The sequence below is a fragment of the Capsicum annuum genome, chromosome 12, assembly GCF_002878395.1.
Source record: "Capsicum annuum cultivar UCD-10X-F1 chromosome 12, UCD10Xv1.1, whole genome shotgun sequence".
Lineage (NCBI taxonomy): Eukaryota > Viridiplantae > Streptophyta > Magnoliopsida > Solanales > Solanaceae > Capsicum > Capsicum annuum.
The window spans coordinates 142,983,274-143,011,131 of NC_061122.1; the positions used below are offsets into that span (position 1 = coordinate 142,983,274).

Genomic DNA, 27,858 nt, shown 5'->3' on the forward strand with positions numbered 1-27,858 from the left:
AAAGAAAACGAAAAAGGAGAAAAAAGAAAGAAGTAGAAGAGAGAAAATAAAGTGGAAAGAAAAAAAATGGAAAAGAAAAAGAAATTAAAAAAAAAGATAAAAAAATTATAAAACTAAAAAAAAATAGTTAGAGATATAAGAGAATGATATTTTAAAATTTTGAAGTTCGAGAAAAATTAAACGTATTTAAGTTTGATTTGGAAAAGGAATCTACTAATATAAATAAGAGTAATTTATAAAAATTTAATTAGATGGGATAATTATTCCTTATTTAACTCAATTAATTTGAGTAAAACAAGAACAATAAATCTTATTGTATATATATTTGTACAGCAATAGTTAAATACAAAATACAACTTGCTATTTTTTATAATTATAAAATTGTTGCTATAAAAGTAGCAATTAAGACTTTATAGTTGTTATTTCTAAAAATTTCCCTTTAGTTATTGATAAAATAAGGTACACGCGCGAGACGCTTACATCTAAACTAGTAAATAATAAATGTAAATATTGCTATTCTAGCTAGTGGAACCGCACGTAACCTTCTAATATAAACTAATATATCTCAGGCCATTATAAGGTCAGCGTTAAAGATACTTCAAATCTAAATAAGAGGCATTCATAGATTGCTGGAAGACGAAGGAATTTCGTGTTATTTTCGACCAGATAGTGAAGACAGAAACATGTGTTAATTGTTTTTAGATCAGTTGACGTTCAAACTTTTTAAGTCTTCTGCATAAATATGGAGAGGCTCTACCATCTCTAGTTTATACCGGCTAATATAGAATAATAGAATTCATAGCAAGCGTTTTAGCTTTCTTTATCTGCTTCCTAGGGAGCCTAAAGATCAGAAAAATGTAAACGCAGGTGTTCCTTTGCAGCAATCCGGTGAATTGTGGTAGAAGAGCCTTGTTCGATTGCTTATACCCACTGTAATTTGTGTCCCAAGCCTGACAATGTCCTGCAAGAACGAAAATATACCACACTGAGAAACTCATACCACACTGAGAAACTCAAATATTGCAGGAAGCGGCATTGCCAAACAAAGGTGGATCCAGAATTTGAAGTTTATGGATTCCTATAACAATTTCAAGTTAATATATGATAATAACTAGGTTCACAGTCAAATATCTATAAATATTTTATGAATTTCTTAATATAAATATAACGTTTGTACAAAAGCTTTTGGATTCACTTGAACCTGCAACCTGTATAGCCCAGGCTGTGTCCCTGATTTCCAGGCACCTTACATCTTAAACACCATTAATCATCACAACCGCCCATAAGTTGCAAGTATATCTCTTAGCTTCTTTGCTTCTGCATCCAGGCTGTCAAAGCTGGTTGAAGTAGGTATCCTCCAACTCCAGTTTCCAAACTGCAATTGGAGGAAAGATAAGAAAACGAAGACATTATCAGACAGGATTAAGAGAAACTGTGAGACAGTAAAGGATTCATTTCATTTGATGTGTTAGATGAAATAATCATGACAGAAAATTTGTTATTGCTTTATCCAGCTTGTGGTAGTTTGAAAAAACAAAATAAAATAAAATAAGATCATTTTACCCCTATTAAATTGTAAATTCTCTAGGTCACGGCATCCAACCGATCTTTCCAGCGAACTTCTCCAGCAAATCCGTCATCTTTCTCTGGCGAAATCGATTCATAACAGAACCACCACCACCCCACTGCATAACCCCTCCCTTGACAAGACCCTCTCTCCGTTTAGGGTTTTCCACTGCCACTGCCGACTTCTTGCCTACTTTCCGGACAATACTTTTCCGGCGGCTCTCTCTCTCCTGCTTTTTTTTTTTATTTTGATTTCCTCTTTCTGGCAGGCACTACCAGATCCGGAATCTCCAGCTTTTCTGGTTTCTCCGACGCACCAGCAGCAAGACCGACGTGAGGCATCTCTGGAAACAAGATTCCAGTGACCAATTTCAGCACGAAATTGCCGGTCTCCGACAAATCGCCCAAGAAATCTGCCCAACCCAACTTCTTCTCACCAGGAAAAGCCCAAATCTGTCTGGAAAGAACAGGTGCACTCGCTCCCTCTCATCTAGCTATTTTTATTTAGATTTCTTGTTTGTTGGTGGCTTAGACTCCTGGTTTCGTTCTTGTCTGATTTTTCCCAAATATTCTTCACTGGTTGCTGCTGCACTGTTAGCTCCCTCTTTGTTTTCTTTTGCAAGCCTATCGTTTTAGTATAGTATAGGGTGTTGTAGCGTTCTTGCTATATTTACTCGATTGATTATTTACTTCTCATTATTATATTCTCTCTGTGTACTATAACAACAAAAGAAAAAAAAAAACCCCCCATAGTAGGGTCTGAGGAGGGTAGAGTGTACGCAGTCATTACCACTACCTCTAATGAGGTAGAGAGGCTGTTTTCGATAGACCCTCGGCTCAAGATAAAAGGCAGTATAAGAGGCAGCATACAAAAAACATCAAAAACATAGAACACGATAAAATAACACAGATACGACATCCACAAAAAGTACCTTGCCAAACGAAGGACACTACAAATCCCCTACCTACTGACTACAACTCAACCACACCCTTAGCCCTCTATCCTAATGTTTTTCCTCCATATCTTCCTATCCAGGATCATGTCCTCAGACAGCTATAACTGCTCCATGTCACGTCTAATCACTTCTCTCCAGTATTTCTTTGGTCTACCCCTATCCCGCTTGAAACCTTCTAAGGCCAACCTCTCACACCTACGAACTGGGGCATCTTAGCCCCTCCTCATCACATGACCAAACCATCTCAACCTTACTTCCCGCATTTTATCCTTCACTGATACCACTCCCACCTTTTCCCGAATAATTTCATTCCTAACCTTGTCTGCCCTTGCGAATCCACACACCCAACGCAACATTCTCATTTCCGCCACCTTCAACTTTTGGACATGAGAATTCTTAACCGGCCAACACTCCGCTCCATACAACATAGCAGGTCGGACTGCAACTCTATAGAATTTGCCTTTAAGCTTGGGGGCACCTTCTTATCATATAAAATTCCCAAAGCGAGCCTCTATCTCTCCATTCCCCTGAATCGTAGACCCGAGATACCTAAAACTATCCCTCTTGCAAACCGCCTGAGAATCCAACTTTCCTACCACCTCCTCCTCAAGTCTCGAGTCATTAAACTTGCACTCCAAGTACTCCGTCTTGGTCCTACTCAACCGGAAACCTTTAGACTCCAGGGTTTCTCTCCAAATCTCCAGCTTATCATTAACCCCTTGTCGCGGTTCATCAATCAAAACTATATCATCCGCGAAAAGCATACACCAAGGCACCTCGCCTTGTATATTCCGCGTCAGCACATCCATCACCAAAGCGAATAAAAACGGACTAAGAGTTGATCCCTGGTGCAACCCTGTCAAGACTGAGAAATGCTCAAAATCTCCTCCCACTGTCCTTACCCGAGTCTTCGCCCCCTCATACATGTCCTTAACCGCTCTGATGTACGCCACCAGAACCCCCCTCACTTCTAGGCATCTCCAAAGAACCTCCTTAGGGACTTTGTCATACGCCTTTTCCAGGTCTATAAACACCATGTGAAGATCCCTCTTCCTCTCTCTATACTGTTCTACCAGTCTCCGCACAAGGTGAATTACCTCAGTCATGGAGCGACCAAGCATAAAACCAAATTGGTTCTCCGAAATAGACACAAACTTCCTCAACCTCCGCTCCACCACCCTCTCCCAAATCTTCATCGTGACTAAACAACTTAATACCCCGATAGTTGTTGCAACACTGAATGTCACCCTTGTTCTTATATAGAGGAATCATCGTGCTCCATCTCCACGCCTCGGGCATCTTTGCTGACTTGAAAATATTGTTAAACAAATTGGTCAGCCACCTCAACCCTGACCCGCCAGAGAACTTTCAAAAATCCACCGGAATCTCGTCGGGCCCCTTCGCATCTTGCGAATAGCCTCACTCAAAATCGCGACACTCCCCGGAATGCTCCAACTCTCCTAACACAATACCTCTATCCCCCTCATCATTCAAGAGCCTATGGAATACGATTGCCATCTTCCCTTAATGAGGGCGTCGTCAACCAAAACTCTGCCATCCTCCCCCTTAATGCATCCGGATCACGACCCTTCCGCTCCCTAACCTTGGCAAACCTGCCTAAACAACCTCTTCTCCCCGCCTTTCTCCTCTAACCCCTTATACAAACTCTCAAAAGCTGCTGTCTTAGCAGCCGTAACAGATCAAGATTTGGCATTAAATTTTGTCTAGTGATCCCTGCCTTCGTTTAGTGGCGTATTAGCATGTCATTTCCAGTCTATACTTAATTTCTTGAATGCACTTACATTTGAGTTCTTTGTGCTTACACCTGTCATATTATTGCTTCTTCAAGTCTAGTTAGGTCATGGGTATTGTGAGTTTTTGGACGGATTTTCCCTTGGTAGCTTTTTTCTTAGTAGCTTTGGTAATTGATAGTGGACTAAGATCATGTCTTAGGTGGAGGCCGAGGGTGAGAGTGAGGGGTGGGAGTGGTAAGAGGGTTGAGGATTCCACTACGTTGCGAGTAGGGTCGTGGATATAGGGTTTTTGACGAAGAAATCCATAGAGCTAGTAAGGATATTCTAGGAGACCAAACATGTAGGTACCAAGGGCTGGGATGTGGATGGGTTTAAGTTATCAGGAAGTTCGAGTTGGAGTAGGAGTTCTAGTCAATAAAGACCTTAGGGAGCATGTATTGGGGGTTAGGACGATTAATGACGGGATGATGACGATTAAGCTTGTTGTTGGAGGGCATACTTTGAACATTATTAGTGTGTATGCTTCTCGAGCGGGCTTGGACGAGGAGGTCAAGAAGCTCTTTTGGGAGGATTTGGATGAGGTGGTAAGAGGAATACCAGACATCGAGAAGATATTCGTTGGTGGGGATTTCAATGTCCACAATGGAGTTACTTCTAGTGATTTTGACGAGATCCATGGAGGTTCCGATTTTGGGGATAGAAACGGCAGTGGAACATCGCTTCTAAAGTTTGCTAAAACCTTTGAGATGGTATTAGCAAATTTGTGCTTCCCAAAAAAGAAAACCACTTGGTTACCTTCGGTAGCACGGTCGCTAAGACTCAGATAGACTACCTACTATTGAGGAAGGGAGATAGAGGCCTGTGTAAGGATTGCAAGGTCATCCCGAATGAGACCCTCAATACCCAACATACGTCTTTGGCAATGGACTTAGAGATAATGCAGGGTAGGAACAAGAAGAATCTTTATTTCCGACCATGGATTGAATGGGTTGGCTTGACCCTTGCCCTCTCTCGGTATTTGGAGGAGAAACTGTTGGAGATGGGAGCTTAAAGAGGTAGTGGGGATGCGAATAGCATGTGGGGGAAGACAACTAGTTGCATTCAAAAGACAGCTAGAGAGGAGCTTCGAGTGTCAAGGGGCCAGTTCGGTGGTCGTCGAGGGGAGGGGATTAGTGGTGGAATGGATAAGTTCAAGGAAAAGTAGAAGCTAAAAAGGTAGCCTATGTTAATTGGATGGAATACAGGGATGAGGAAGAAAGGAGGACGAATAAGGGGATCTATAAGTGGTTAGGACAGCAGCGAAGTTAGCGGTCCAGAAGCTAAGAAGGCAGCCTTTGAAAGACTATATACGGCTCTAGGGTACAAAACGCGAAGATAAGAAACTTTATAGGCTTGCAAAGACGAGGGAGAGGAAGGCCCGAGACCTAGATCAAGTAAAGCGCATCAAGGATGAGAACTGTAAGGTATTGGCAGATGAGACGCTCATCAAGTAGAGATGACAAGCATACTTTCACAAACAAATTATCGCATGAAGTAGGTGATGGAACTATTGCACTGGGGATTTGGAGCACTTTGAGAGACATGGTGATTTTGGATATTGTGAATGTATTACAGTTGATGAAGTGACACGTGCTATTAGTAAGATGAGTAGGGGGAGAGCATCCGGACCTAATGAGATTCCAGTGGAGTTTAGGAAGAGCTTAGGCAGGGCAGGTATGAATTGGTTGACTGAGTTGTTCAATGCCATTTTAAGACTGCTAAGATGCTCGAAGAATGGAGGTGGAATACAATTGTTGTACAAGAATAAGGGCGATATCCAGAATTGTAATAATTATACTGGTATCAAGTTAAGTCATACGAAAGTTTGGGAGCGAACGGCAGAGATAAGGGTAAGAAGGGGCGTGTTCATATCCGAGAACCAGTTGGGATTCATGCTGGAGCGATCTACTACGGAAGCCATCCATCTGGTGAGGACAGGAGACTGATGGAGCAATACCGGGAAAAAAAGCAGAACTTGCTTATGGTGTTCATTAACATTGGGAAGGCCTGCGACAAAGTTTCGAGGGAAGTTCTTTAGAGATGCCGTGAGGCTAGAGGTACGTATGATAGAGCTAAGACACCAATTAGGACGGTAGGAGGCTTAGAGAGCATATCCTTAGAAAATGAGGTTGCACTAGGGATCAACTCTTAGTCCTTTCCTCTTTGTCGATGGATGTAATAGTACTGATTGATGAGCCACGTAGCAACGTGAATGATAGGTTGGAGGTATGGAGACGAACTCTGAAAGCTAAAGGATTTAAGTTTAGCAGGACCAAAATAGAGTGTCTGGAGTGCAATTTTAACGAGGGGTTGCATGAGGAAGGCATGGAAGTGCGTTTGGACATACTGGCTCTCCCTAATAGCGATCATTTCAAACATCTTGGCTCTATTATCTAGGGTAGTGGGGTCATAGACAATGATATCACTCAACATATTAGTGCGGCGTGGATAAAATGGAGACTTGCCTTCGGAATCTTGTGTGATAAAAAGATACAACCAAAACTTAAAGGTAAGCTTTATAGAGTGGTGGTTAGACCGACATTGCTATATGGGACGGAGTGTTGGCCAATCAAAAATTCTCATGTTCAGAAGATGCATGTCGCTGAGATGAGGATGTTAAGATGGATGTGTGGACATACTAGATGAGATAGAATTAGGAATAAGGTCATTCGAGCTAAGGTGGGAGTGGCCTCCCTAGTAAATAAGATGAGAGAAGTAAGATTGAGATGGTTTGGACATGTGATGAGGCGAGGTTCAAATGCCTTAGAGAGGAGGTGCGAGAGGTTGAATATAATGACAAGAAGAGGGTAGAGGTAGGCCGAAGAAGTACTGGATGAGGTGATTAAACAGGACATGGCGCATAGCCAAGTTAACAAAGACACAACCTTAGAGGGATGTGAAGGATGCATATTAGAATAGAAGGTTTGTTGGGTAGGAGTGTTGTCATGCACCATAGTATGTTAGCTTAGGGTTTAGCCATAGATATCTATTATTGTTGTTGTTTATTGTGTTTCGATTATCGCATTATTTTGTGGCTGATTATTGTTTTTCTGGTCGATTTTACATTGTTCTCTTATTAGTTGTCATGTTTTCTTTACAGTTTGCCTCTTCTTTGTACCTAGATTTGCTACACTTGAGTTAAGGGTCTTTCGAAAACAGTCTCTCTACCTTACTAAGGTAGTGGTAAGGTCTGCGTACACTTTACCCTTCTCAAACCTCACTTGTGGGATTTTGGGTATGTTGTTGGTAGTTTGAATATTGCGTGGCTAATCATCATATAATTAAATTTAATACACCAATTGCATTATTATTTTTGAACCTAATATAACATGGAATAACGTATGAAACACCAAAAGACAAAGATGCCCTCTATATTTCCTCAAACCCGCATAAACACCCTTCCAACTTTATTAAGTTCAAAAGATAAACCTTATATTTTAAACTTTACCCTATATCCATTTCTAGTACAGAGAACCAAACGCCTAATAAGAAAATCATTGTATACAACCCCAGCATAACTTGTTTCAATACCAAACAACTCCTAACATCATGAAGTTCCACTACATAACAAGAAAACACCAGTATATTGATCTGATTGCTAGATAATATCATAATTCAGATGATATGAAAAGGAAAGGATATCCAACATTGAAGGAAATAGTATTTTGGTCCAAAGCTGAGAAGTTCATAAGTGCCAATAGATTCAAAAGCTACTTGTAACACCCTTAAAACTTTTGTCCATTTTATTTTCGACCTTCCCATGCTCGAACCATCGATTTTTGACCTGAGATGTGCTTAGGGATGTTAAAAGGGTGATCCGAGTGAGTTTCGAAATTTTTGGAAGAGAGTTGGGTTATTTAGGAATTTCGAGGCAGTGAGCCTCCGCGCTTTTGGCATACCACGGAGGTTAGCCTCCTCGATTTCGATGTGGCACGGAGGCAGTGTGCCTCCGCGATAACACCGTGTAACGGAGGATAATCTCCGCTATAAGCAGCGTGGCACGGAGTTTGGCCTCCGCAATGAGGCCTTCTTGCCACGCTGCTATGTACAAATCATGTTGTCTTATTTTATTTCCCTTAGGATGAGGGGTAATGAGGTCTTTCCCCCATGTACCTATTTCCATCCGTTTTTAAGGAACAAAAAGCTATTATTTCACTCTTACACGCAAAACTCAAGAAAAGTTTAAGGGTTTCATCATACGTTCATCTTCCGAGTTCTAAGTTCCAAATTGCTTCCAAATTCTTGTGTTTCTAAGGCATGTATCTCTCTCCTTACACTAGGATTTCCTTAATGGCATGAAATTAGTTATTTATTCACATAGTTTTGATGTTGGGTTTTGAATTATGGGTTGAGGATTTTTAGATATAAATTGTTTGAACGTTTTCACATGATTACTATTGAATTATTATGCATCGAGTTGTTGGTTTGTACACTCATTGGGGTGCATAGGAATGGTGAATGAATTTAGGGATACAATAATAGGGTCAATAACAGGAATTTAGCCTCTTTTATTATCTAGAGGCTTGGGTCCACAGTGGACTTAGGTATTGGTTGTTGGTTCTTTTGGCATATCATAGATGTCTCTGAGTCTACTTTTTTTATCTTGTTATATGTTCAGAACTCAATCCCTGTTAGGGTGTATACTCTGTTGACAAGACAAGAAGAGGGTGGTCTCCGGTGGTCTTCGGTCCACGGCAGACTTGAGATAACTGTCACGACTAGGCCATGGTCGAGTTATGACAAAGTTGGTATCAGAGCCTACGTTCATGGTCAACTGGTTGTCCACAAAGCCGTGTCAAGTAAAGTCTCTTTATGGGTGTGTAGCGTGCCACACTTATAAAGGAGAGGCTGCGAGGCATAGGAATGTTTCCCTTTCTTCTTGTTCTATTTTCGGGCTATAGAGTCTAAGGTCTCAAATTTCCTTTAATTTCCGTTTGTTCACCTTTGAGATCATGCCTCCAAGAAGATCTGATACTCGTGGAACCTCATCTGTCCAGCCTGAGGACAATGTGGACAGAACTCGTCTTACTTATGGGGTACAGACCCGGTCTAAGGTCGCTACTTCTGATTGGCCCCATGGAGTTCCATAGGTTCTCCCGCTAGTGATGCACCTGCTCTGTCACCTCCATAAGATATTACTAATGTTGAGTTCCGTCATTCTATTCATTTGTTGAGCCAGCGGGTGACATCTCAGTCATGTCAGTCCGGTGCTGCTGGTGCTACTGTGAGTTCTTCTGAGACCACTAGAGTTAGCTAGTTTATGAGGTTAAATCCTTCGATTTTCACTGGCACTAGGGTTGAGGAGGATCCTTAAGATTTCATGGATGAGATGGAGAAGATCTTTCGAGTGATGCATGCTACTGATGTAGAGGGTGTGGAGTTTGCTGCTTATCAGTTGAAGGATGTAGCGTATCAGTTGTATAAAGAGTGGGATAAGTCTAGGGATGATGATCAAGAGGTGGCATTATGGGATGACTTTTCTAGTGCCTTTCTGGATCACTTCTTTCCTCAGAAGTTGAGGGAAGCGAAAGCTGGGGAGTTTGTGAATTTGAAGCAAGGCAAAATGTATGCCTTGGAAATTTCATCAATTGTCCCGTTATGCTCTGCTTGAGCCGGGGGTCTATCAAAAACAACCTCTTTATTTCTTCGGAGGTAGCAGTATGGACTGCGTACATCTTACCCTCCCCAAACCCCACTTTGTGGGAATACACTGGGTTTTTTGTTGTTGTTGTTGTCGTCCCGTTATGCTCCGGAGTTGGTGTCTAACATGAGGGCTAGAATGAGAAAATTTGCTTCTGGATTGTCCCGTGATTTGATTTTGGAGAGCAAGGTCACCTTGTTGAACAAGGATATGGATATCTCTAGACTTGTGGTGTATATGCAACAAGTTGAAGAGGAAAAGAAGAAGCAAGCAGAGATGAGGGAGAGGTAGGGTAAGAAGCTTCGATTTCGGATTAGGGTGGAGGTCAGCAGCAGGGAGGTAAAGATAGTGGAAAATAGTCTAAGAGGAAGTGGGGCAATTCAGGTCTTATTCGACGGCTAGTGCTCCTTATCCAAAGTCGTTCGGCGATCGTTGTTTTCAAAGTGGTGATGGTCCTAGGGCACAAGGTGCCCAATCTCGGGCCAATGGGCCCAGTCAGCTCCATCCTATCCTTCATGTCAGTTTTGTGGTCAGTTGCATCGTGGTTTCTGCGATAAGGGGAAGAACCGATGTTTCAATTGTGGTCAACTTGGGCATATGCCGTGGGTAAGGTTGCTTTTGGGGCTAATAAGATCCCTGTTGCTACTTCATCAGCTCAAGCACCGAAGGGTGCCACTTCTAGTACCGGCACTGGCCGAAATCGTCTGTATGCCCTTGCCACCCACCAGGAATCTGAGGCATCCCCTGATGTCGTCACTAGTATATTACAACTCTTTTGTCGTGATGTGTACTGTTTGCTTCATCTAGGGTCTACTCTTTTTATATGAACCCATATGTGGCTTTTCATCCCAAGTGTATTTCGGATCCCTTTGTATCTACCCCAATGGGTGACTGTTGTGGCTAGGAAAGTCTATAGGGGTTGTGTGGTATCTGTCCGTGGTAGGGAAACTTTGGTAGACTTGATAGAGTTGGATATGGTTGACTTCAATGTTATCTTGGGGATGGATTAGCTCCATTCGTGCTATGCCTCTTTAGATTGTTGGACCCGTAAGGTCATTTTCAAATTCCCTAATAAGCCGGTTATTGAGTGGGAAGGAAGTTCCCTAGTGCCTAAGGGAAGGTTCATATCTATCTTAGAGCCTAGAAGTTAATTTCCAAGGGGTGTCTTTATCATTTGGTCCGGGTTAAAGATTCTAACTCGGAGGATCCGTTATTACAATCCGTTCCTGTGGTTAAGAATTTCCTGAGGTCTTTCCTGATGATCTTCCTGGTGTCCCTCCCGATAGGGAATTTGATTTTAGGATCGATCTCCTCCCGGACACTATCCGCCCTAGTGTTTCTTCGTGGGGTGCTCCTGTTCTATTCGTGCGAAAGAAGGATGGTTTCCTTCGGATGTGTATTGATTACCACCAGTTAAATAAGGTGACTATGAAAAGTGAGTACCCTCTTTCTAGAATTGATGATTTATTCAACCAGCTTCAGGGAGCTAAGTGCTTTTCCAAAATTGATCTTCGGTCGGGTTACCATCAGTTGATGATTAGGGAGGTGGGCATTTATGGATCTTATGAATCGGGTATTCCGTAAGTTCTTGGATTTGTTCGTCATTGTGTTTATAGATGATATTCTAGTGTATTCCAAGAGTGAGGCGGATCATGCATATCACCTTCGTTTAGTGTTGCAGATCCTTAAGGATCAGCGGTTGTATGCGAAGTTTTCTAAATGTGAGTTTTAGTTGAATGCGGTGACCTTTTGGGTAATGTTGTTTCTAGTGAAAGGATCGTGATGGATCCACAGAAGGTTGAGGCTGTGAAAAAGTAGCCTAGACCCAAGACTCCAACCGATATTCGAAGCTTCTTGGGTTTGGCCGGGTACTATAGGAGGTTTGTGGAGAGCTTCTCTTTGATTGCCGCTCCGTTGACGAAGTTAACTCAGAAGAAAGTGAAGCTTCTATGGTCGGAGGCTTGTAAGGGAAGTTTTGAGAAGTTGAAGGATAAGTTGACTTCTGCTCCTGTTTTAACCCTGCCCGAGGATACTGATGGTTTCGTTGTGTATTGTGATGCGTCCCGTGTAAGACTCGGTTGTGTTTTGATACAGCATGGTAAGGTAGTGGCGTACACTTCTAGGCAGTTGAAAGTTCATGAGAAGAATTACCCGACGCACGACTTGGAATTGTTGGTTGTGGTTTTTGCCTTAAAGATTTGGCATCGTTATTTGTATGGGATTCATGTTAACATTTACTCTGATCATAAGAGCTTGCAGTGCGTCTCCATTATTATCCAGGTAAAGCTAACGTGGTTGTTGATGCTTTTAGCAGGTTATATATGAGAAGTCTATCTCTATCTCATCTGAATGAAGAGAAGAACGGATTGGTGAAGGACATTCACCGTTTGGCTAACCTTGGTTTTGGATTTTGAAGATGGAGGTGTGTTTGTTCAAGAGGTAGTGAAGTCATCCCTTGGTGTTGAGGTAAAAAAGAAGCAAGTTTTGGATCCTATCTTAATGCAGATCAAGAATGATGTGGGCCAACAGAAAGTTATGGCTTTTGAGATTGGTGGTGATGGTATCTTGAGGTACCAAGGGAAGTTGTGTGTTCTCGATAAAGATGGGTTGCCAGGAAGAATTTTGGCATCTTGGTTCGACGAAGATGTATCATGACTTGAAAGAGATTTATTAGTGGGGTAATATGAAGCGAGATGTGGCCAATTTTGTGGCTAAGTGCATGGTGTGTCAACAAGTGAGGGTGGAGCACTTGAGGCCCGGTGGGCTATCCCAAGAGATAGAGTTGCCCGTGTGGAAATAGGAAGTGATAATATGAATTTCATTATTGATCTTCCGCGGTCTCATAGTCAGTTTGATTTGATTTGGTTCACCGTGGATAGGATGACTAAGTCCGCTCACTTCTTACCTGCGAGGACTAACTATTCAGCTGAATAGCTGATGATTATGCTAAGCTTTCATTCGGGAGATCGTGAAATTGCATGGTGCTCCAGTTTCTATCATTTCTGATCATGGTACTTAGTTCTCATCGCATTTTTGGCGTTCGTTTTAGAGAGGTTCGGCCACTAAGGTAAACCTTAGTACCGCTTTCCACCTGCAGACGGATGGACAAGTGGAAAGGAACATGCAGACATTGGAAGATATGTTTTGGGCTTGTGTGATTGACTTTGGTGGTAGTTGGGTTGCTCATTTATCTCTCATCGAATTCGCTTATAACAACAGCTATCACTCAAGTACTGGCATGGCTCTGTTTGAGGCTTTGTATGGTAGGAGATGTAGATCTCTCATTGGGTGGTTCGAAGTTGGTGAGGCTGGATTATTTAGTCCTGACTTGGTTCATCAAGTTATGGAGAAGGTAAAGGTGTTTAGGGATAAGGTTAAGACCGCCCAAAGTCGCCAAAAGCCCTATGCGGACGTGAGGCGAAGAGAGTTGGAATCCAATGTTGGTGATTGGGTGTTCTTGAAAGTGTCTCCCATGAAAGGAGTAATGCGATGTGGAAAGAAGGGGAAGCTCAGCCCCCGTTATAAGGGTCCATATTTGGTTTTGAAGAAAGTGGGTAGCATAGCCTATGAATTGGTTTGGGTTTCATTCATCCGATCTTCCAGATTTCAATGTTGAAATGTTGAAGAAGTGTGTAGGCGATCCTTCCTTGACTGTTCCTTTGGGAAGTGTAGGTATTTCAGACTCCTTATCTTATGAGGAAATCCCAATTGAGATCTTGGATAGGCAAGTTCGTTGTTTGAGGACTAAGGATGTGGCTTCGGTGAAGGCTCTAGGGAGGAACCAAAAGTTTGAGGAAGCTACTTGGGAAGCCGAAGAGGACATGAAGTCCACGTATCCGTTCTTGTTCTCCGTTCCGGATAATAGTGCTCAAGGTATGAGTTTCGTTTTCCTCTTATTACTTTTCGAGTTTGTCGTTTGATTCTGGTGTATTCTCGCTATTTCTCGTGCTATAAGTGTCCTAGATCATCATTCGGTGACGAATGATCCTTGGAGGGGGGTGGTTTATGTAACAACTTTAAAAATTTTGTCCATTTTATTTTCTGCCTTCCCGTGCTCGAACTATCAATTTTTGACCTGAGATGTGCTTAGGATGTTAAAAGGGTGATCCGGGTGAGTTTCAGAATTTTCGGAAGAGGTTCGTGGTCATTTTGGATTTCCAAGGCAATAAGCCTCCGCGTTTTTCGCGTACCACGGAGGTTAGCCTCCACGATTTCGACGTGGCAAGAAAGCAGTGTGCCTTCGAGATAATGCCACGTCACGGAGGATAATCTCTGCAATAAGCAGCATCGCACGGAGGTTAGCCTCCGCGATAAGGTTGTCCCACGCCGCTATGTAAAAGTCATGTTGTCTTGTTTTATTTCCCGTAGGATTAGGGGTAATGAGGTCTTTTCCCCTATGTACGACCTTTGAACATTATATGAACCTATTTTCATCAGTTTTCAAGGAACAAAAAGCTATTGTTTCACTCTCACACAAAACCCAAGAAAAGCTTAAGGGTTTCATCTTACATTCATCTTCCGAGTTCCAAGTTCCAAGTTCCAAGTTCCAAATTTCTTCCAAATTCTTGTGTTTCTAAGGCATGTAGTTCTCTATTTACACTTGGACTTCCTTAATGGCATGAAATTAGTTATTTATTCACATGGTTTTGATGTTGGGTTTTGAATTATGGGTTGAGGGATTTTGAATATAAATTGTTTGAATGATTTCCCATGATTACTATTGAATAATTATGCATTGAATTATTGGTTTGTACACTCATTGGGGTGCATGGGAATGGGGTTACAAGGATTCCCCAAACTTGCGAACAATTTAATTAGGGGTACAAGGATTCCCCAAATAAATGGATTTTGGTATTGAAATTGATAAGAACCCTCAACCCATTTGCATAATTGATTTTGGAATGTGGTTAATCACTTGGTTTGGTCTACTTTTTTAAAATTAATGCATTGCATAACTGGCTAATGGACTCCCCCAAGTGAATGACTTTCTTGAAAACCTTATAGGGTACAATGAACTCCCTCAAGTGAATGATTTTCTTGAAAACCTTGTGGGGTACAAAGGAATCCCACAAGTTGATTTTAATAATGGAGTCTGAGGTACAAGGATTCCCCAAAAGTGTTGGCTTAATGACATTGCTTGCAAGATATAGTCGATATGACGATACCACTTAATGATGCCTTTATGATCGACTCCTTAATGTAATGGTTGGGTTACGTGTTAAATGTTTCAATTAGGTTTAATGGGGGTTGTGTTAGCTAGCTATGAAGGTGTGAGTCCCGAAGGACTGATACTGGAACTCATGTTTGCCGACATGAGGGTTGATCTTGATGAACGTGGGTGCCTGTTTATGACGGTCAAGCTACACAATCCAAGCTAAAGTTTTTTTAAAAAATTGCATGCTAAGCCTTGTTCCCTACCCCGGCACGTTATATAATTATATGTATATGCATATGCTTGTGTGCATTTGGATTTTGGAGTGATTTTGGATTATTGATCATGGCATTATTTTATCCCTTATCCTTGAGTTACATGCTAGCGCTCAACCCGCTAACCGTCTCCGGACGCTGTATCCCCACGCGATGCAAGCACCGGAAATACTTCTACTTTTCCTGCGCAGTGACAAGGTGATCATGGGATAGCTCGTGAGTCAAATTGACTTGGTGAGCTTCCATACTTCGGAAGAACTCATTTCATGATTTGGGTCTCTTTCTGTTATTGACTCTTTCCTTTAGACTTATTTTTGGCTATTGTTGAGGGCATGTCCCAACTATTATTGGTATTGGTTGTCTAGAGGCTTTGTGGACTACTGTGGACTTGGGTATTGGTTGTTGGTTCTTTTGGCATATTATAGATGTCTCTGAGTTTACTTTCTTTATCTTGTTATATGTTTAGAACTCAGTCCCTGTTAGGGTGAATGCTCTGTTTGACTAGGCAAGAAGGGAGTGGTCTCCAGTCCACGGCGGACTTGAGATACCCGTCACGATTAGGCCCTGGTTCGGATCGTGACACTACTAGATGCCACAAATTTGCACACAAATAGTTAAGCATAAGGGAACAGTGAGTTCAGACTGAGAACTAGTAAGTAGGACTAATAGTGACTGCAGAATTAGCTAGCATCCCTACTTGACACAAGTAATCAAACAACAGAAATAGGAAGATAAACTTCAGACATGCATCCAATAGATGTTGGAAGTTAATAGAAGGTTGAGAGTACTAATCTAGCTTCAATATAAACCAAAATCTACCAACGCCAAGCCTATAAGCGATAAAGATTGAGCATTCCTCACTATTCACTCTATGTAAGCAGATTTATGTTTTTACCTGAGTTGCTGGAATGTTCATTCTGGAATCACTCCCAAGACCAAGTACATCCTGCATTGGTATAATTGCAAGACGGGCTACAGAAGAAACTGCACCTTCGATCAGGCCCCACGATATTTCCTCTTCCTCAATGTTTGATAAATACTTTAATACCTGATACATCAGTTTCAGAACGAACAGACTCATTTCATTGTCATCTCACGTTACGTATTGCATAAAAAACATGGTTTAGTCAATGCTTCATACTAACATTGGATTTCTCTTCCTGTGGCAAGACATCCCACCAGCCTCGAATCTAAGACATGCAAACAAAAGAAAATACTTACAAAAGTTGGACAGGGAGTAGTCATAATAGGGGGGGGGAACACAAATAAACCAAGATCAAGCACTGAAGATTACTGTATCATTGTCATGTGTTCCAGTATACACTACTTGGTTCTGCTCATGATTGTGAGGTAAATGAGGGTTTTCTGCCTCACTGCCAAATGCTGAACAATACAAGGAAGAACAAGTTTATACCAAGGTTGCCCTATAAATTCAAATGCTACTTTATGCACAGCATTCTATAGGTACGAGAGATGATATAAGTACCAAACTGGAGTACGGCCATCCCAGGTGCTTCGATGGACTTTCTAAGCTGAACAACATCCTTGGTGATTACTCCCTGTTATTTAGCATTAATAGAAATGAGAAGATAGAGCAACAAAACAAAAAACTGCATAAACAAATCAAAAATTCCCTTTTACCTAGACACTATTCAAATTTAACTAGATACATCAAATCCAAACTTGCAGCCAAAAGAGCATACAAATGTAAAAGTAAAAAAAAAATATATTTATTTTAGTAGGAAGTTGAGTAGGACGGATAAAAGAACAAGAATACTCCTTATAACTAATGAAATATTTTATACAATCTACTCTCTGTCCTTTCATCTGTGATGAGTTCAAAGAATTAAAGAAGAGTTGTGACATGTAAGCCAAATGCACGCAAAGTATCAAAAATATCTTTTAACGAGAGTGATGGTGAGAATTCTACATGTTTTTTCATTATAAATAAGTGTAGCGAGGGTCCCGACAAGCCATGTCATTAAGGGTAAAATGGGAACAATAAGATTAACTAGTTTCCCAAAAGAAAAAGATGGCATTCTTTATGAAGGGAGACTTGGAGTAACTGGTAAAGTTGTTGCATGTGACCAGGAGGTTATGGGTTCAAGCTGTGGAAACAACCTCTGGCAGAAATGCAAGGTAAGGCTGTGTACAATAGACCCTTGTGGTCCAGACCTTTCCGGACCATGTGCATAGTGGGAGCATTAGTGCACCGGGCTGCCTTTTTCATTAGTAACAAAATATACATATATGATACACAAGTGACACAACACACACGTGCATGTTGTATGATTGCATGTATGTAGAGCTCAATGACATCTTCAAGACTCTAAATCTCTTATGTATAGATGCCATTACACCTTTCTCATTACTTAATGGCAGTCTCACAAATGTTAGTGATAAAGAACGTACAAAAGATCAACGTTTTCTTTTTATAACCGAGAAATTCCTAAGGGCCAATGGCACAAGGTTCGAAACTCAGTGATAATGTGCCCGCCACTCTACCCCTATCTACTTAATATCAAGCTTTTCTCCACGTCAAAATTCGAACCTGTGATGCCCAAACCACACATTCACAAGTTGCGGTTTTATCACTAGAGCAAATACCTCGGCAACGTACAAAGATCAATTTAAACTCCCTGATATATATGATCTAGTGGTTACTGCTGACAGACTTGAACTTTTTAAAAAAATATTCACCATGGCAGACATACAATTGCATGGACCAGGCACTCAGCTTGTAAATGCAAAGCAAGTCTAATCATTGTTTCAACTTAAATTATATCCATCCACAATGGCTAGAATTCGCCATACGCATTTCTTATTTTTACTTGGCATGAAACTGAAATTCAACTTGAACGGATATTAGGAGATTGATCCAAATGCAAATAGGAAAAGGCCAGCTTCATTCACATGGCCATAAATTTTGTTCTAGAACTGAGGCTAGCCTTGAAAATTCAGAAAAAACGACTTGTATGCTTGAATGAAGCTGAAAGAGAGAAAATAATGATGAAAGATAAACTGCTAAAACATATGTTAAGTTTGCTTGCATACCAAAATAGGTTCGTGAGATCTGTGGCCGATTTATTGTTTTTAACCAATACAACCAAAAAATTGCCTAACAAATGAGTTGGATGCAATCTTTTCTTCTCCTTTCTAACTTCTCTAAAGGCAATATTTTTTACTTCCTAAGTGATGAAATTATTGGGAGTATCCAACCATTCAAATGTGTACCAAATTACAAAAGAATGCTCCTGGGGAGACATTAACGCAGACATCTCTTTTCTATTGGTAGGAAAATGAAAGCAGACATCAAGACAAAATCAGAGAATTCAGAGAGAAAATCTGTTGTATGCTTTCCTAAGACATACCAAGTCTTCTGCTATAATATTGATCTTCCCAACAGCCTGGAAGATAGCATCAAACAAAGGTTTTCCAGGCCCCACCTAAGTCATTGAAATTAAAAAAAAAACGAGATAGTTTTAGATGTTAAGATTCAAAAAATAAAAGAAATATGAAGAGATCCGACCTTCCACCGTCCCAGCATTGCGACTTTTGCCTCTGCAAGTATGGATTACAAAAATTGCATGAGTACGCAATTGATACAAAGTTACCATTGAAGTGGGTTAAAGTCCCACATTGGTTGGGGAATAGACTGGCGGTCTGCTTATATGGACTTGGGCAATCCTCCCTCATGAGCCAGTTTTTGAGGTTGAGTTAGGCCCATGAGCCATATTTTTACATGGTATGAAAGCCAGGTCCATCCCCATTTGGGCTCCCGGTCCACACGCCAGTTGGGTTGGGCCTTGGGCATGAAGGGGGTGTTGAAATGGGTGAAAGTCCCACTTTGGTAGGGGAATGGACTGGCGGTCTGCTCATATGGACTTGGGCAATCCTTCCCTCAAGAGCTAACTTTTGAAGTAGAGTTAGGCCCATTTGCCATTTCTTTAAAATTACATGTAAGCCTGTAAACATCTAACATTAATTACCAGAAGGAATAGCCCAAAATCCAGCAAATCCTCTGAAGTGATCTATCCTAAATTCATCAAAAAGTTCCGTTGCACGTCGAATCCTGCGTACCCACCATGAAAATCCATCCTTCTCCATGGCTTTCCAATCATACAGAGGGCTTTTTAGCAAAAGAAAAAACACAGTAAGTAGTGGCTACCACAAGAATTGAAGTTTTAACATTATATTGAACTTAGATATGATCTGCCAGTGAACTAAAACGACAAGTTTCCCCCAAGTATGTCTTCTAAAAGCAATAACTTGATTACTTCCATACTCAAATAGACATTTTTCAGATAAAGGAAATGTTTGTTCGACAATACAGTGTCCGAATAACACTTACCTGCCCCACAGTTGACCAGTTTCACTAAAGGCATCTGGAGGAACACCACTAACCATAAGAGGGAAACCTTTCCTATTCTGCCACAGAATTAGATGGTTTATGCCGATCAGAAGGCTTAAAAATTAGTAGAGGTAATTCACCAACTTATTTACCGTCAAGGTTCACTGAGATACTAACCAGCAAAAACTGTTTCTTGTTGGCCCAAACATCAGCACTATGATATCCAACATATATTGGCATGTCTCCCATTATACTGATTCCTTTGGATTGTGCATAGTCACGAACTTTTTTCCATTGTCTTTGGAATAAGAACTGTTGTGCAATGAATATGTCAATCTGTTCCAGGCAACATTAGATCAATTTTCAATGTCAGCTAATTTAAAGGATCCAACTGGTCAGCATTCAAATTTTAAAGAGGCCTTACAAAATCCTTTTCATTTTGATAAACTTCTTCTAGAGCTACAAGATGGCGATTTTTCAATGGTTCAGGCCAATCGCACCAGCTAATAGTGTTTAAAGAGTTGTCTATGGCAGCAAAATAAGCAGCATCCTCCAGCCAACCTGCATTTTTCTTGAATAAATTATGTTCAGCAATAGCAGGTGTCAGCACTCAGCAGAAACACTTTTAGAAATTATTAAAATGTACCCCCACTTTCTGACTTCTTGTTTCATTTCAAAGTGAATATAGCAACACACAACAACAAAATTACGTGACATCTGCAACTGCACCTAAACTTCATTGTGGGGAAGAATAATGACTAATTACATTTTATGGTTTTATTTGTGCTGAACAACTAAAGCCTCCTTACTAAGCTCCACATCTTGCATATGAATATATTCTTTCCTTTTTCTTTCATTCTTTTTGGGTAATTAGACTAGTCGTGCAATACCCCCAATACATGCCTTAAACATTATTGAAGTAATGTGTTGAACTCCGAAGATGTGAATTAAGTAACATGAGAATGAGATCTTTTTATCTTAGTTCCTCACCAAAAAAGAATCATATTATGTTACTTTTCTTATAATACAACGACACAATAAATTGCTTTCTGGGAACAGATTGCCCAAAAAAAAAGAATTTAACTATGTTTTTCAATAATTTACTTAATTAAAAAGAAAAACTACTTACCCAAAATTAACACGAGCGAGTAGGGTCTAAAACTAATTAATTTTAGAAGTATTTACTACTTACCAATAATAATGACAATAATGAGTTGGGTTATTTAGGAAAGATTTAGAATAAGTTTCTAGAACCTACCTTATCAGATCTTTACATATGAGTCATCTTTCGCTGCCATTAACTAGTGGTCTAACTTCCTTTGAAGTACATTTTAATAAGTTAATTAGAGGCAAAACAAGAAGGGGAGCCTTAGAGTAACTGGTAAAGTTGTTGCCATGTGACCAGGAGGTCACAGGTTCAAGCCTTGGAAATAGCCTCCGGCAGAAATGCAAGGTAAGGCTGCATATGTTACACCCTTGTGGTGGGGCCCTTCCCCGTACACCGCGCATAGCGGTAGCTTTAGTGCACCGGGCTGCCCTTTAATTAGAGGCAAAACAAATTTAAGAAAATATAAGTTTTAAAGTTCCTCTAGTATTAGGAAAGCTTCACCACAAATCCCATTGTCCCACCACCTATACCTTTTACCATACATATGGACCAGACCACCACAAAACGATCTTCAATCATTCCTGTTGGAACCAAGATTCCATGGAAAGCACTTCCTAACTCTCTACCTCTAAGAGGTAGGGGTAAAGTCTGCATACACTCTACCCTCCCCAGAGCACACGTGGAATTTCACCGGTATGTTGTTGGTGTTGGTGTTTATCAAATTATACTTTATTTGCAGAAACACCATCTTTAATATACAACAACATACACCATATATTCCCACAACAACTACCACCTTTAATATAGTCGTATTTATTTTAATCTCTTGTTACTGAGAGAAATTCATGTACTATGTGTGCTATTTGGATAGATAAACCATGGCAGTTGAATGTCAATTCATTTGCCTCAAGGCATTGAACTAGAAAATGGGGTAAGTGGAGACCTGACCCTCTAATTGTGGTTTCTCTAAATTTCACAACTTCCAAGTGTTCAATAAAATGTATCAAAATGATTGAAGGTGTTTTGTGCCATGTGCTTGCCTTTCCAGCTTATGAAAATTATAAGGGATCATTTGGTTGGGAACAAGTTATCCCAAGATTAGCTCTCCCGGGATAAGTTATCCCACCATGTATGTAGGATAACTTATCCCATCACTGTGGTATAAATGGTGGGATAAATAATCCCGGGACTAACTAATACCTCCAACCAAACGCAGGATAAATAATCCCGGGATTATTATACCTTATACCTCACACCAAACTACTCCTTAATAAAATGTTTACAATGCAATTTCGTTTTTAGATTAAGTTATGTTCTTATGACATTCTTGGATTTCCAAAGTGATTTTTGACATATGTACACATATTTATACTAAAGTTTAAGATGTTTATGATTCAGTGGAACATCTAATTTTAAAAGAATGTTGCGACGATTTGAAACCTTATGATTATATGAAATTATGTTTTTGGGAAATACTATAGATGTCCAAGTTGGGTTTTCACCTTTCACCCCAAACATATGTTGCTCGGGACTCTCGTCAAATGTTGTCGCACCCGTGTCAGCTTCTCCAAGAATGCACTACTTTTGGAGGATTGACACGCAACCAATGGCATCTTTGAAAAGTCCAAGCAACATAGTCCAGAACCACACATTCAGGTGATTGTACGAACTCACGCTTAAGGTTATAAGTATGGCTTATGATTTCAAGGAAACTGCATATCGTGTTTCTTTACTACTTGTCCTAACATTTAAAGGTGGGTCTGCGAGATTTACAGGGTTTTTATAAACTCATTCCCTTACCTTCCATCAACCAATTATTTAGAAGGTACTGGCGAGCCTAGTGGTTAATTCTGATTTGATCCAGTCGCAATAGGTAAACTTCTGCTCTTATTCTGTTGATGCCAAGATATTTTCTGCTTTATTCTTTCTAAACCAGGATTGTCTCCACCTTTTTTTGTATCTTATAGAAGCCCCACGAGGACCCTGAGAGAGTTATTTCAATATTTGGGGACAAATAGTTGATATAGCCCTTTGATGGGACGTAAACACATATTACTGCATATGAATCGCATCTTGAGAATCATTTAAGTAGGCAAAATTGTTTATAAATGTTGATTGGGTCGTTTGATATCTTGGTTACGCGTTATGATTAATATGTGATATGGAACTGGGCTCGCCGGACGGGGGGTATGTTATCCAATGCTCGCCACTGCCTCCTAGTTTGGATTGTGAGACTCGTGACAACTGGTTTCAAGAATAAAAAATCTTATAAGCTCTCAAACTTCAGCTAGCAAACAAAAAGGATTAGGAGACAAGAGGCATAACGCACATAGAAGGAATTGACATGTAAATCTAGTAGATGTGACTAACATAAACAAGCAGAACCTCTCCTTGTCCTAATGTAGCAATCAAACAGAGGAAGAATCGTTATCATAGTTTGACAGACCATGGTTATTCTTGCTCCTATTATTAGCCTTAATCAAGAAATGAAGTAAGTTTATCTTACTCGAAATATTTGGATCCCGGCGAAAGTTCTCGAGCTGGTCTTTCAGTTCCCCTTCACTAGACAGAAGCCTCTTTGCTGCCTAAGATTAATAAGGAAGAAATTACCCTTTAAGATCATCTGAGCTATCAGTTTTGAAGTGAAAAAATTCTGTTATCTATAATGAGAACAAAAAAGTAGACAGATAAAGATTCAGTACAGAAGAACAAAAAATTGACAATTTGAAGCAGACAAGAAATATTTGTATATTCTTAGACCTCCTTTCTCTTCTCCACACACCCAAAACCTTTCTCTTGAAAGTATTTTCCAACCCTTTGGTTTCATAAAGTTCAAGTTATATTAAAAGAAGAACTAGCAACAAGTATCTGCTCATTTTTTTTACCTTGGTTATTAAAGGATCTTTTATCTCAGCAATAGTCGAGTAATTGACACGTTCCGTAGGTCTTCAAAACAATGAAAATAACCAAACAATAAGAATTGGATGTCAAGTAATGCTCCCATTAAATTTATATGTGCAGAAACACTAATGTATTGCAACGGAAATATTATAAAGAGGCTCACAGTGGCTTCGGAAGCTCCTCCTTCTTCAGTAAACCATCATCAACAAGTTCTTCAAGAGAAATAAAAAGAGTGTTACCACAATTCGCATCCTGAAAGCAACCATTGATAAACTGTCACTACAATGTTGTAAAGATCAACAATATGATTGTCCCAAGATCTCAACAGCGTCAGCAGAAAGCCAATGATCATTGTCCATATGAATGCTTAAATCATATAATTTCATTGCATGGAGAATGAACACAATATAGAATGAACCAAACAACAAAATCTGAAAGTTGTGCCCCATTTATGTGCATATTCAAGCGGCCAAACACATCGACAGCCCCCTAAACTTGGCACGAACTTTCATTTTGGCACCTCAACCAACCATTGTTCATTTTAAGCATCTAAACAAGTATTCAAGTGTCTCATTTTGGCACCTTTTGCTGACACAGCACATTGTGTGTGTTGCACTACACTAAAGGCGCATGAGGAGCTCTTTTATATGATTTTTGTATTTTTTTTTCACCTTCTTCATCTTCCCTCATTCTTCTTCTACCAACTCCACCTTCCACCACCATTAACAACCATTGCTAAGCTTTTTTTCTTTTGTAATTTTTTTTAAACCTTCTTCTTCTCCATCCATCAGCTCCACCTTCCAACATCACCACCATCATCCACAAACTACCACCAGTAATTTTTGAATTAAAAAAACATAGAAGAAAAAAATCACATACTAATTTTGAAAATTAAAAATCACATCTTAAATCCTTCTCTTAAATCCTCCATGATTGTTTTAGAAAATTAAAAATAGTGACAACCAAATTTGCCACACAACCACCATTAATTATATTATTCACCTCCATAATTTTTGCACCACAATTGAATTCAATATCACCGTCAAACTTACCTTCACGCAATTTTAATAATCATCACCAAAAATCATGTTGCCATCACTGATTTCACCATTTGCAAATAAAAAAAATCGGAAGTTAATGAAATTCAAAAGAAAAAAAAATTAGAAAAGTGGGGGTGGGGTAGGATTATTTCATCGCAAAAAGAATGGAGAAGAACGGGAAGGTAGGGAAGAGAGGTAGGGTGTTAAAAAGATGGGGGAAGGAGATGAGATGGTGGTGGACATTGGAGAAGAGAACTGAGGGGTGGGGAAGCGGGCAGGGGGTGAGGGGTGGGTTCGTGGGTGGGTTGGAGAAGATAATTGAGGGGTGGGGAAGCGGGCAGGGGGTGAGGGGGGGCTGGAGAAGACAGATGGAAATTGGTGGGGGTGGGATTAAATTTATAATTTATTTTTATAATTATTTGAGTTAAAAAATGCCAAGCGTCAATATTTGATTGGTAATTTTTTTTATTTTAATTAAATATAGTTATTAAACAATTAATTTGGAGAAAAATGACAAATGTCATTATATTATTGGCGCCTTTACACGTCATTGGCGCGTGTAATACACGCGCATAGTATATTTTTGTTGATTGTGTAAAAAGTGCCAAAATAACACACTGAAATACTAGTTGAGGTGCCTAAAATAAACAACGTCCACTTCAGGTGCCAAAGTGAAAGTTCATGACAAGTTGAGGTACCTGTCGATGGGTTTGGCCTATTCAAGAGGTTAAAATTGCAGCATCTTATCCGAAACAGTAATTCTTTTTAAGAAAACTTAAGGTTCTCCTGCTTTATATTGAATTTCTATGTCATGTAGAAAGGATGACCAACTCACTTAAAAGATAAAAAGTGAAAATTCATGTCACCTGGCCTGAATATGGTGATCCATCTTCATTGCCTCTCTTTCCAGGCGGTACAAGGGGAAGAACCTGCAAACAAGCAGAAATGTCCTGTCGCTTTTTAGATTCCAAGTACTTGTGAAAAAGTTAGAATCAACTTGGTTCCGTTGATTGGATAAAGGTGAAACCGGATCTTGATCTCCAATTTTAAATGTAGACTATTATATTCTCAAGTAAACATTCAAAAGCATACCTACTACATCAATCAAGATAGAAACAAACAACAAAAATGCCTTTTTCAAGTTCCAGACCATATAACTTGAGACAATTACAATGACAATAGGAAGCAAACAACAGGGTTCAAACACTAGACCAAAAGAAAAGGCTAAATAAACCATTGTCAAAGGAAAAAAAAACGCTAAATAAACAAAAAGGTACTTCTCGCCCCGGTATCAGTAAGTGAGTTTGTATTAGTAAGAGAGTTTTTACTGAGTTTGATGATTGCAAAACTGAGAAGTCAAGATCCCTGTGATCTAGACGCTAATTTCTTGAAAGCCAGTAACTACATTTGTTAGCTTCTTTCTCTTTTTTCTTCCTTTTTCTTATGACAAATAAGTACTAACAAATAGCTATCTCGCAACTCCTATTAGTGCTAGCTGTCAATTCTTTGGCTTCCATATTCTTTTATCATATTTGTAACCTTTCAACTAAGACATAACCTTTATGTTCCTTTCCACCATTAAAAGAGGTAAGAAACTATTTCCATGGTAGACTAGGAGAATTATAAGCTTGCAACTACAATGTCACATCTAAATGTCACTCCTCCTGTTCACTTTCTCTTATCAAAAGCCAAACTTACTGCATGAACTTTGACCAACATTTTAAAATATATATTTTGATTGTATTAATATGAAAATAGTGCAACTTATAGGGCTTTTCATACAGTTTTCGAACATCTAAATTTTAAATATTAAATTAATCTAATTCAATTTAGCTCCTAAGATTAGTTAAATTGATATTCATGAAGCAAAAGGTAACTAACTAAAGGTGAATGGAGGGAGTAGATAAAAAAAGGTCCTTCCTCTTTTATTTAAATAAGGAGTCGTTCACGGGATAACGGAACTAAGTGTTGGATAAGATTTATATCGCATTTGGTAGACGGTATAAAATTTATCTTACGATACATTCTAAATTTATACCGTTTATTAAACCCAATATAAATCTTTACCCCAAACTAAATCATGGCATATACCACCTTATCCCATGCAACTCGGGTTTTTCTAATCCCATCTCGGAGATGAGATAAATTAGTCTACAATAATTTAGTCTGCGTACCAGATGATCCCTTATAGCTAACATTGTCACATTTCCCAAAAAAAAAAAAACAGAGCAACTTGAACCTGCCAAAGGGAGCAACCAGCAAGATGAAGCCAATCAAGAAACCGAAAAGCCTGAGGACCAAGATCACCAATACCATAAGGTCCAGGAAACGACGTCGGATGAAGCAATACTCCAGCTCTTCTACGATCACTCGGTTCCCTTTTCGGCAACCAATCAGCATAATCAATCGGTAAATCCTCGCCTACACAAGGAACCGCGCGATTCTGAAACTGTACTCTAATAGTGGGTTTAGATAATGTTCGCATTGGAGATTGATAAATGTTGCTGTTTTTGGGAAATGGCAATTTGGGAGAAGAGAAAGAACATGGTATTAGTGAAAAATAAGTGTGAATTGCCATTGATGATAATGAGAGCAGATTGTTAGCGTTTTTTCTTCACATTAATGAGATTTTAAATGAAAAAATGGATTGAAGAAAGTGGGTTGATTTTGAAATTGGGGATTGCCCTGTTTTAGGAAAAAAAAAATCGAGTAGTAGAATGGGGGTACCCGTAGAATGGAGTAGGAGTTGAGGGTGTTGCGGTGGAGAGACAAGAAGCATGTGATGCAACTAGGGAAGTTCACCGTAAATTAAATTAAGGGTGTGTTTGGTACGATGAAAAATATTTTTTATGGAAAATGTTTTCTGAAAAAAATAAAATTCTGAAAAATAAGTTAATTTTTTATTTATTTTCTCATATTTAGTTGGCGAGTATAAAATATTTTCTGAAAAATATCTTATGGTGTTTGGTTGATGAGTAGAAAATACTTTTTAAAAAAATATTTTCTAGTGTTTGATTAGTGAGTAAAAAAATATTTTTTAGAGAACACTACTAACTGTTAACTAGTATATTAGTG

General features: G+C 39.7%; 1 protein-coding gene across 4 annotated transcripts; it reads right to left on the bottom strand.

The window, feature by feature from the left end:
* Positions 1–626: 626 nt before the first annotated feature.
* LOC107850686 (4-alpha-glucanotransferase, chloroplastic/amyloplastic) lies at positions 627–27,582 on the bottom strand. Of its 4 annotated transcripts, none has more exons than XR_001668690.2 (17): positions 27,023–27,582; positions 25,650–25,712; positions 23,907–23,995; positions 23,728–23,788; positions 23,349–23,427; positions 20,159–20,295; positions 19,912–20,070; positions 19,735–19,811; positions 19,373–19,512; positions 18,913–18,944; positions 18,755–18,829; positions 16,870–16,942; positions 16,678–16,766; positions 16,529–16,573; positions 16,279–16,431; positions 1,209–1,375; positions 627–961 (listed from the first exon to the last, which is right to left on the bottom strand). XR_001668690.2 is itself a non-coding variant. In XM_016695390.2 (17 exons), exons 1-16 carry the CDS (start codon positions 27,359–27,361, stop codon positions 1,271–1,273), a joined length of 1,716 nt encoding a protein of 571 aa, XP_016550876.1. In that variant the 5' UTR covers positions 27,362–27,582; the 3' UTR covers positions 627–961; positions 1,251–1,270. The 4 variants fall into 4 exon arrangements, 1 of the variants encoding a protein (XP_016550876.1); XR_001668689.2 differs by having other exon boundaries at positions 1,202–1,375; XR_001668691.2 differs by having other exon boundaries at positions 1,196–1,375.
* Positions 27,583–27,858: the final 276 nt, after the last annotated feature.

Excerpts from the sequence above, each read along its gene's own strand:
- LOC107850686 (XM_016695390.2), bottom strand. The coding sequence starts at position 27,361 with ATGGCAATTCACACTTATTTTTCACTAATACCATGTTCTTTCTCTTCT. Across the intron at positions 20,071-20,158 it reads ATCAAAATGAAAAGGATTTT|ATTGACATATTCATTGCACA; the intron begins GTAAGGCCTCTT and ends TGCCTGGAACAG. Across the intron at positions 16,767-16,869 it reads GATGGCCGTACTCCAGTTTG|CATTTGGCAGTGAGGCAGAA; the intron begins GTACTTATATCA and ends TGTATTGTTCAG.